Below are 10,325 nucleotides of genomic sequence, written 5' to 3'. Positions count from 1 at the left end.
GAAAGAAGACAAAAATATATGATAATCTCACATCAACGAGGCCTGATCATTGGGCAATGCAGAAGCCTTAGAATCAATGTCAATGTGAGGAGTAGTGATTATCATGCAACAGATGCACTAGAGCTATAAGTGTATGAAAGCTCTCCTAATGCGGTTAAATGGGCGTGCATCCAACTTGCTTGCTCATGAAGACCTCGAGCATTTGAGGAAGCTCGTCATCGGAATATATAAGTCAAGTTTTATAATGTAAAGATCCCACTAGCATAATCATGAAGTATATGAAAAGTCTCTATATGAAGTGCGTGGTGGTACTTTGAAGCACAAGTGTGGAAAAAGGATAGTAGTGTGCCCCCTCTCTTTTTTTCTTCTAGGTTTTTCTTTTTTCTCTATTTTATTTGGTTGGCCTCATGGACCTCTTCCCCTCTTTTTCGAGGAATCATAGGTCTCCTCCAATTCATATCCTCACAGGTAGGGGCACACTCTAATAATGAGGATCATCACACTTTTATTTACTTCCAACTCAAAAACTGAAAATGATGGCTATAAACGAATGCCTCTAGCGGTGTACTAGGATGTGAAATGATCTAGCGTAACATGTATAACAGTGATGAACGGTGGTTTTGCCACAAATATCATGAGCTCTATGATCATGCAAGGAAAATAATAATGAATGCTCAAGTCATGTAATGAATAGTAACAATGGAAGTTGCATGGCAATATATCTCAGAATGGCTATGGAAATGCCATAATAGATAGGTATGGTGGATGTTTTGAAGAAGATATAATGAGGTTTATGTGTGAGAGAGTGTATCATGTCATGTGGTTTGGATGAATCGGTGAAGTACCCGCCAAGTCTCGAGGTGAGAGTGCACAATGCACAGTACCGAAGAGTCTAGCAAAATATGGATAGGTGGAAGTGCAAGAGGACCGCGAACTCACATTAGTTATAAAGAACTCAAATAGATATTGGAAAAATCTAGTAGCCCTCAAAGTAGGCATGACTCACATACCCCTAGGGGGAGGTTGGGAGGTGTTAACCATCGCGCACCCCTGACCTGAATACACATGAATGTCACTTCAAAGTATCTCATACTCATACTTCCAAGCTAATACCAATTGTTATCACTTTCATGAATGAGATCTCAAATCTTAACACCAATATTCTTACTTAACTCTAACCGTTCACTCACACGGTCACATATTATTACCTCAATATCGCAAAACTATTGCACATAATTAAGTTTATCTAGTTCAATGATCTACAACTTGCATGCAAATTTTTATCTTACCACTCTACATACCCATTATTTTTGGACCAACACATAATTCATGCAAATTACCAATTACAATTCAGCTATCTAAAAAGATACAAGTGAAGCAAGAGAGTCCTAATCATTTTTATAAAAGCATATCACCGTGCTCTTACAAATATAAGTGAAGTACAAGACTAACTGCCTCAACTCCAATAGATATAAGTGAAGAACAAATGAGCATTCTATAAATATAAGATGAATGTGTGTCTCTCTTAATAGATGTGTTCAGAAAAATATGATTGTAAAAACAAGCAAACAAAAACAATCAAAAACAAATGATGCTCCAAGTAAAACACATATCATGTGAAGAGTAAAAATATAGATCCAAGTGAGACATACCGATAGTTTTGAAGATGAAAGAGGAGACGCCTTCTGGGACATCCCCAAGCTAGCTTGGCTGCTTGAGTCTTCCTTAGATATTGCCTTGGGGTGCCTTGGGTATCCCCAATCTTAGACTCTTGTCGGTTGCTGCTTCCCGTCCCACAGTCGTGGTTGGCCATGGTTGCGGTTGCGGAAGTGGAGGCGGCTAGGGTTTGAGTTGTGGAGGTGCACAGCGGGAAGAAGGGTGTGCGAGGGGAGGGGAAGGGACTCGGCTGGAGTGGGTGTACGCCGGTGTGCGACATGTGGCTATAAAGCCATTAATAGGCGGGTGACGGGTACACCGGCGACGTGACTTCCTGCATGGAATCCGCGCGGGCGATGCGTATTCCCTGTGTGTGAAAGGACTGACGTGACTATGATGTGACTACTCATGTATGTGGACACACACACGGACGACTATGAGAGCGCCACATGGCATGGGGTGTCCCACACATCAGTAACAACGACGGCTAGCAATCAACTCCCTTGATCAACGACAAGCACCTGTTTGGGCATTGGTGAGGGTGGGCGGCATGATAAAGGGGAAAAGTGAGCAAAGTTAGTTTGCCCAGGCAAAACTGAGCACAACTTTGTAACCAGGCCACAAAAATAGAAAACTCTTTTATTAAATTATTCAACGGAGTACAAGAACATAAAAACATAGATCAACCCAAAGTCATTTTTCTGGCGATCTCTGTCACCATCCCTATAAGCTTGATGATGTGCCGTGACCTCGTATCAACCCACATCATCTAATCCAGTAGCCTCACCAAGCCGCCCCACACTGAGTCGAGAGCACCAACCGGTCTAGCATACCCTCACCTCTCTAGAATCCGTCGTCTTCATCTTCCGCCGTCCCAACTTCAAAAGAGATCAACGCATTGGTCTTGCCAAGCCCAACTGTCGTCGACGTCACCACGACACTAGACAACGCCATCATTCTGCGCGCGTCCATCATAGAATTTACCAATATGAAGAAAAAACATGAAAATATCAACACGACAAATGGCTACACGAATCATGGCGCCAACCGGTTACGTAAACAAGAAATAAATCCACACCACACACGATACCATCGTGTGGACCGAATGCTCGCTCCAAATTACCCAGGTGCTCCGGCGCATGATCTAAAACTAGAACACTGTGCGCACTGGTGCCCGTTCTTGTAACCTTGAGAGACTCCTTTTTTCTCCTAACGCAATTACACGCAAAGCCTTTGCGTGGCCGCGGAAAAGAAATGGAGAAAATCATCGCCCCTCCCTCTCGTGCTCCTGCCCATATAAGTACCAGCATCCAAGGCCGCGATAGCAAAAGCCTTCCCACTCCCTTCCCTCCCATCCCAGACGCCACAGACCCGACGACGGCCGCCGGCCGGCAAGAAGGCGTCGTCCATGGGGCCCCAGCAGGACCGGTCGGCGTCCAAGGCGCTCGCCAACGGCACGGCGGTGGCGCCCGAGAGGAAGGACGGCAAGGTGGTGCACTACAAGGAGTGCCAGCGCAACCACGCCGCCGGCATCGGCGGCTACGCCGTGGACGGCTGCCGCGAGTTCATGGCGTCCGCCCCCGCGGGCGCCGAGGCGCTCCTCTGCGCGGCGTGCGGCTGCCACCGCAGCTTCCACAAGCGCGAGGTGGAGGCCGTCGAGTGCGACTGCTCCTCCGACACCTCCGGCCGGTGATCGCCGCCGCCCGTCGCCGCCCAAGCCCGCTGTTCTCTTGCTGGCTCGTCACGGGTAGACCGGCATCTATCGGCAGGTAAGGCGTGGTGGACGTTGAGATGACTCCATTCGATCTCGATCCATCTATCAAATACATATATATGGCCCGGTTAATTTATCTTCTTCCTCATCCTCCTCTTCCTCCTGGTATTGGGATTAATTTGGTGCTCGATTGCGTGTGATGTAATTAACATATCCGTACGTGTAGCATATGCGTGTTGATGAGAGTCCAAACTGGTGCGTGTGTGTGTAGATCGATCGGTGAGATGAACACCTTGTAATTTGTACAGATTTGTGTTTCTTGTTTGGAACCAGCAGTTAATAAGATATGCCTCTGAATTATGGATTGACATTATGAGTAGAGTAGAGTAGATGCCTTTGCTTCACTGAATGGAATTACACTTTGACTCATCGTGAGCTTTACTTCACCGAGTGCGCGCGGCTGTAAAATTATGTCATCCTGTCACTGGCTAGTAGCTAGCATGGGTCGTTTAGGTATTGTTTTCAATTGGCACGGCCGGAATATAGTAACCTAAATTCGAGCCGAAGAGAAGCCGGATCTCTTCGTGCGTGGTTCCTATCAGCCAGCTGAACTAGGCTGGGTTCCCATCATTCGGATCTCCGTGCCAGAAAAGTTTGAGAGCCAACCGCTACCCATTTGTTGGCATGCATGTTGCAGTTCAAAACAGTGCTCAAATTAAGGTTAATGATGCTGTCAGTGACTGTAATAATTTCTTAACCTCTGCATCAAAGTCAAGGAGCAAGCGTTCTTTTGCTTTCAATCAAGGATATTTTTTGGTGAGAGCTTGAAGGGTTATCTTAGCTATCAAAACCAGATCAAGCGTACGTAGTGTCGCTGTACAATTAAATCTCACTGCGCTGTCACTTTACTAATATCGCTCGCTCGCACCAGCTCTTGTCAAGCGTGGAGACTGGCCGTCACTATCACAGTGCCATATCTATTGCTGCCGCCAACTGCCAACAGTGCCGTAGCCACCATGTTCTTGTGATATTCCTGAACCTACTTTTCCAACGACTTTCAGGGCTAACCAACTAATCCCAGCCACTGGAAAACCCAGCAGGGCACGTGATTTCCCAACCAACGCGGATGGAAAACGTGACTCCGTATACCCAATCTAAAGCGCAGGCAGGTCATCGCGAGAGATATCCCGTTCCTTTTTTACAAGGAGAGCGAGGAGTCCCATCTTGAAAAAGTTGTACTACAACCTCCGTCCGGAATTAACCGTCGTTGAAATGAGTGTATCTAAACGTGTTCCAATGTTTAGGTATACTTCATTTCAGCGACCGTAAATTCCGAACGGATGAAGTACTTGTTAGAGAACAAAGAGTTTAATGGTTGGATCCATGGAATGGTCTCTGGAGACCGATGTCGTGGTTGATGGAGAAGCTGACGACTGTCACAAAACCAATGGTGTTCCGTTTTCTACCGTCGGTGTGTGTAATTCGCACGGTCGGCGACAATAAATCAATGGGTGCGGCGTGATGGAGTACGTACTAGGTAGGAAAGCGAAGGCAGGATGACAAGAGGCCAGCCTCATCGATGGGGATATATCTTGATCTGTACGTGCGTGCACTATAGTGGCCAGCTCGATCCATCGCAGCGGCTTCATTGCTGTCAGCGTATATTCGCTAGCCGGGACCCCCCACCCCCTGCCCTCATCGAGTGGATGCATGCCGCCAGATCCAACGGACGGATTTTGATCATCCTACGGGCGTAGCATGATCGATCATGGACCAAACTTGAGGCCACCAGCCCCCCCTGCGGACTTTGTTTGGGGTACGGTAGGGGGTTTTCTCCGCACGAAGCAACTTGTTCCTGTAATGTAAGATTTGGTAGGAAGCGTTGAACCCTTTGCTCGAGCCGCATGTGTATTTATAAAATAGTTGCCGTGGCTTACAAGGTTTGGAATATCGCTAGGATTCTTTCAGAGAGAGATCGATACAACTTGGAGAAGAAGAACAGAAGAAGAGATAAAAACAGAAACGATTTAAACATCATCTATCCCTACGTACTCTATTCTAACATCCTCCCTCAATCCAAACCTATGAAAATTTCTCTAGGTTTAGATTGTACTTGAACTCATTCAGTCTCCTCGTGGTAAGTGGTTTAGTGAAGCCATCTGCAAGTTGATCTCCTGTTGGAATAAATTTGATATCAAGTAGCTTTCGTGCTACTCTTTCTCTCACAAAATGAAAATCAACCTCTATGTGTTTTGTACGTGCATGGAACACCGGATTTGCAGAAAGATAGGTAGCACCAATATTGTCACACCATAACCTTGCAGCTTGTGGAGCCCTGATTCCCAACTCGTATAGAAGAGTCTGGATCCACATGATTTCAGCCGTTGCATTAGCAAGGGCTTTGTATTCTGCTTCAGTGCTTGATCTTGACACGGTAGCCTGTTTTCTTGCACTCCATGACACAAGGTTTGATCCCAGAAACGCAGCAAAACCACCTGTGGACCTTCTATCATCAGGGCATCCTGCCCAGTCAGCATCTGAGTATGCACTAACTAGCATGGACGGTGACTTAATAATCTTGATTCCAAGTCCCATTGTAAACTTTAGATACCTTAGAATTCTCTTTACTGCAGTCCAATGAACTGTACTTGGTGCATGTAAAAACTGACATACTTTGTTGACAGAATATGAAATATCAGGTCTAGTCAATGTTAAGTATTGTAGAGCACCAACAACACTCCTATATTTTGTTGCATCATTTGGTCCAAGTAATTCACCTCCTTCAACTGTAAGCTTCTCAGAAGTGGAGAGTGGTGTACTTACTGGTTTGCAATGTTCCAGTCCTACCCTTCTTAGAATATTTGTGGTGTATTTTTCTTGTGTAAGAAGTATTCCATCCTTGATCTGTCTTACCTCTATACCAAGAAAGTAGTGAAGATTACCCAAATCCTTGAGTGCAAACTCCATATTGAGATCACGAAGAAGGGAGGTAGTAGCTTCTGAACTGGAACTAGCAACAATTATATCATCAACATAGACAAGAACAAACATAGAGATGTTGCCTTTATGATAAAAGAATAATGAGGTATCTGCCTTGCTTGGAATAAACCCAAGTTGTTGTAACTGGGTACTCAACCTGGAGTACCAGGCTCTTGGGGCCTGCTTTAAGCCATACAAAGCTTTGTCCAACTTGCAGACAAAATGAGGTGTGCTTTTGTTTTCATACCCAGGTGGTTGCCGCATGTACACTTCTTCCTCAAGAACACCATGAAGAAACGCGTTCTGAACGTCTAGCTGACGCAAACTCCACCCTCTGGAAATAGCAATAGACAGAACAAGTCGAATAGTAGCCGCCTTAACAACAGGGCTAGAGGTATCCTCATAATCAGTTCCAAACCTTTGCTTAAACCCTTTTGCAACCAATCTGGCTTTGTATCTATCTATACTTCCATCAGACTTTCTTTTAATCTTATAAACCCACTTGCAATCAATCAAGTTCTTTCCCTTTTTTGGTGATACAAGATGCCACGTTTTATTTTTTTCATGAGTGCTTGATATTCATTGTCCATAGCCCCTTTCCATTCTTTGTGAGCAAGAGCTTCGGCTAGATGAATAGGTTCACCTGAACTAGTGAGAAAAGCAAACTTGCAAGGATCGTACCTTACTGTACCGTCCTTGTATACCTTGGGTTTGGATAATCCAGATTTTGATCTGGTGTGGCGCTGAGGTATCTCGAATGACACATGTGTAGAGGCTGCTGCAGTTTCTTCATTGCCAAAACAAGCCGCGGAAGATCCAGCCAAATCGTCCTAGACTGCCGCGCCACGGGGCTCCAGATCCGAGGTAGTCACCGGATCCAACGCGATTCTCCTCGCGCCAGACGCCCTAGCAACAGCAGGGCTCCGCATGGCGCTGTTGATGGGCCCGTCTCCGGTCGGGCTGTCGGCCACGAAACGCACCGGTTCCCGTGCGACGCGCGCGGATGGGCTGCGCCCCGCGCTGCCTGGGTCCACGCCCAGATCTTGGTCGGCCACTGGATCGGCAGGTGGGCTGGCCCCGCCATGTGGCACTACTGGAGACGCGGGAGACACCGCTGTGCGCCTGACGACTGGATCAGCCTCGGATCGCACACGGCTATCAACCTGGGATCGCGCACCTTCCCTGGCGCTGCAGTTCTGCACAGGATCAGCATCGGATCCAGTGCTATTTTCGTCCTCTTCTGCACACATAAAATCATAGCCAAAACTGCATTTTTTCATTAGTATCTGAATTTTCTTTTGGACTAGTCACATGATCATGTTCTATTAATTCTCCCCCGTGATCAGGACGTGACAAAGAATCCGAGAGAAGATAAATTTCTGCTCGAAGAAGGGCTCCGGCATTTGGATGAAGTTTGGCGAAGGGAAAGATAGTTTCATCAAAGATCACATCCCTAGAGATGTAGATGCGTCTAGTTGAGATTTCTAGGCACTTGTAACCCTTATGAAGATTGTTGTAGCCAAGGAAAACGCATTGAGTGGAGCGAAACTCAATTTTGTGGCGATTATATTGGCGAAGATTAGGATAACATGCACATCCAAAAACTTTGAGAGAATTATAATCTGGCTTTTGATGAAACAATCGTTCTAAAGGAGTTGTGTTCCCAATAACCTTACTGGGCAGCCGATTGATAAGATAAGCGGTAGCAATAAATGCTTCATCCCAATACTTTAGAGGCATAGATGCATGAGCAAGAAGGGAAAGGCCTACTTCAACGATATGACGGTGTTTGCGTTCGGCAGAACCGTTCTGTTGGTGTGCATGTGGACACGAAACATGATGCGCAATGCCTATGCTTCGACAGAAAGAGTTGAGCTTCTCATACTCTCCTCCCCAATCACTCTGGACTGCAATGATTTTCTTGTCAAATTGATGCTCAACAAGTTTTTGGAATTCTTGGAAGAGAGAAAAGACTTCGGATTTGAACTTAAGCAAGTATATCCATGTAAATTTACTATAGTCATCAATGAAGCTAACATAATATTTCTTTCTTCCAAAAGAATCTTTGGCATGACCCATCACTGAATATCAGTTCCAACGGAGCATGAGACACACTATTTGACTTAGGATATGGGAGTTGATGACTCTTGGCACATTGACAAGCATCACAAACATACTCTTTATTCTCACTACTAGACAATTGAAGATTGCCTTTATTCACTACTTGATCAACTATTTTTAATGAAGGATGACCTAATCTTTGATGCCACCTCTCTAAGGATGGTTTGACGACGGAGTAGACTTGACGATGACGCTTGTGGCTAAAAGCTCTTGATGTGATAGGATATAGACCACCGACGCATCTACCGTGATGTAGGAGCTCCCTCGTTGCCCGATCCTTAATGAAAAAAATACTTGGGATGAGTTTCAAAAAAGACATTATTATCAGCTGACAAACGAGACATGGAAGCAAGATTTTTGTTGGCTTGAGGGACATGAAGCACATCTTTTAGAAGAAGATCACGTTTAGAATTAGGGAAATTAATGGAAGATTGACCAATGTGACATATGTCCATACCTCCTCCACTTGCAGCGGTGTTTATTTGCTCATTGCCATAGTATCTCTCGTGGTTGGCAAGATTCTCCATCTCACTGGTGACGTGGTCCGTGGCTCCGGAGTCAGCATACCAGATGGTGTCCCCAGCTTCTTCTTGTTCCCTGATGGCTGCAGCAATGTGGCATTCCTCGGGCACGAAGTCTTCATCATAGCGATGCCAGCAATCTTTCACCTCGTGCCCTGGCTTCTTGCAAAGCTGGCACCGTGGCCTGGTGTTGGAGTAGGAGGCGCCGGAGGGATGTGGGCCAGTGTTGTTGGCGCGCCCACGCCCGCTGTTGTTGCTGTTGCTGCGTCCGCGCCCCTGCTGGTGACCGCGGTGACCACGGCCTCGGCCTCCAGTGCCGCGACCACGTGTGAGGGAATTAACCGATGACTGGCGAATATTATTACCTTGTAGGAGATTCATACGAGCTTCAAAACTTAGCAGCTGGTTGTAGAGCTCCTGGACGGTCACCGGTTCGATACGTGCAGCCAGGGCTGAGATCACCGGGTTATACTCGATGTCCAGCCCTTTGAGCACATAGGAGGTTATCTCTCCTTCAAAGAGGGGATCACTGGTGCAGGCGATCTCATCGGCGAAGGCCTTGATCTTCGCCAGGTACTCGGGCATGCCCATGCTTCCTTTGTGGCGATTGGCGAGGGCGATGCGAGTGTTGACGATCTGCGCTTGCGTCTGGGCAGCGAAGGAGGCGTGGATGGCACTCCACACCTCAGTCGGCGTCTGAAGGGCAGCGACTTGCGCAAGAACCTCACGTGACAAAGATCCCATAAGGTATCCTTGTACCTGTTGCTGCTGGGCGTACCAGATCGACCGGGCGTAGTTGAAGACCTGCTCCTCCTTCCCGTCTTTGGTGATGGTGATGGTAGGAGGGGGCGCCTGGCTTGCGACACCAAGGAAGTGCTCCATCTGTGCTCGCTTGATTTGGGGTAGCACGATGGCCTTCCAGAGGAGGAAATTTGTCCTCGTGAGCTTCTCAGATGGAGGAGACCCGAGAGAGGAAACACTGCTGGAGGTGGAAGAAGATGCATAGGTGGAAGGCGCAGATTGGGTGGACAAGGTGCTCATGGTGGATCCAATCAGGGCGGTGTTGGTGGTGGCGATGGTGGAAGCAGCGGTGTTGGCGTTGGTGCCTGACATGATTCTCTCTCGACAAGTCTCTCTGGATAGGTTTCAGGTTTCTCTCTCGATCAACTAGATCGATCTCTCACGAAAGCTAGACGTACGAGAGGAAGGGCTCTGATACCATGTAAGATTTGGTAGAAAGCGTTGAACCCTTTGCTCGGGCCGCATGTGTATTTATAGAATAGTTGTCGTGGCTTACAAGGTTTGGAATATCGCTAGGATTCTTCCAGGGAAAG

The 10,325-nt window shown here is 46.9% G+C and overlaps 2 protein-coding genes and 1 pseudogene across 2 annotated transcripts; 1 reads left to right on the top strand and 2 right to left on the bottom strand.

The window, feature by feature from the left end:
• Window positions 1-2,962: 2,962 nt before the first annotated feature.
• LOC125555942 (mini zinc finger protein 1-like) lies at window positions 2,963-3,738 on the top strand. The gene has a single exon (XM_048718748.2). It carries the CDS (start codon window positions 3,065-3,067, stop codon window positions 3,347-3,349), a length of 285 nt encoding a protein of 94 aa, XP_048574705.1. The 5' UTR covers window positions 2,963-3,064; the 3' UTR covers window positions 3,350-3,738.
• Window positions 3,739-5,452: 1,714 nt separating this feature from the next.
• On the bottom strand, window positions 5,453-10,104 carry LOC147971199 (uncharacterized). Its single transcript, XM_087523865.1, has 4 exons — window positions 8,928-10,104; window positions 7,222-7,589; window positions 7,054-7,136; window positions 5,453-6,683 (listed from the first exon to the last, which is right to left on the bottom strand). Exons 1-4 carry the CDS (start codon window positions 10,102-10,104, stop codon window positions 5,453-5,455), a joined length of 2,859 nt encoding a protein of 952 aa, XP_087379991.1.
• LOC125511826 (small nucleolar RNA Z247) lies at window positions 9,378-9,513 on the bottom strand (annotated as a pseudogene).
• Window positions 10,105-10,325: the final 221 nt, after the last annotated feature.

This window comes from Triticum urartu, chromosome 5A (assembly GCF_056163025.1).
Source record: "Triticum urartu cultivar PI428250 chromosome 5A, HENAU_Tu73, whole genome shotgun sequence".
In the NCBI taxonomy this organism is placed as follows: domain Eukaryota; kingdom Viridiplantae; phylum Streptophyta; class Magnoliopsida; order Poales; family Poaceae; genus Triticum; species Triticum urartu.
This window is presented reverse-complemented; position numbering and strand designations above follow the sequence as displayed.

Bases quoted from the DNA above. Each gene is read 5' to 3' on its own strand.
- LOC147971199 (XM_087523865.1), bottom strand. From the start codon at position 10,104: ATGTCAGGCACCAACGCCAACACCGCTGCTTCCACCATCGCCACCACC. The intron at 7,590-8,927 runs GTATGGACATAT...TTATGTGTGCAG, and splicing joins CACCGCTGCAAGTGGAGGAG to AAGAGGACGAAAATAGCACT. The intron at 7,137-7,221 runs GTGACTACCTCG...TTGGCAATGAAG, and splicing joins GGAGAATCGCGTTGGATCCG to AAACTGCAGCAGCCTCTACA.
- LOC125555942 (XM_048718748.2), top strand. From the start codon at position 3,065: ATGGGGCCCCAGCAGGACCGGTCGGCGTCCAAGGCGCTCGCCAACGGC.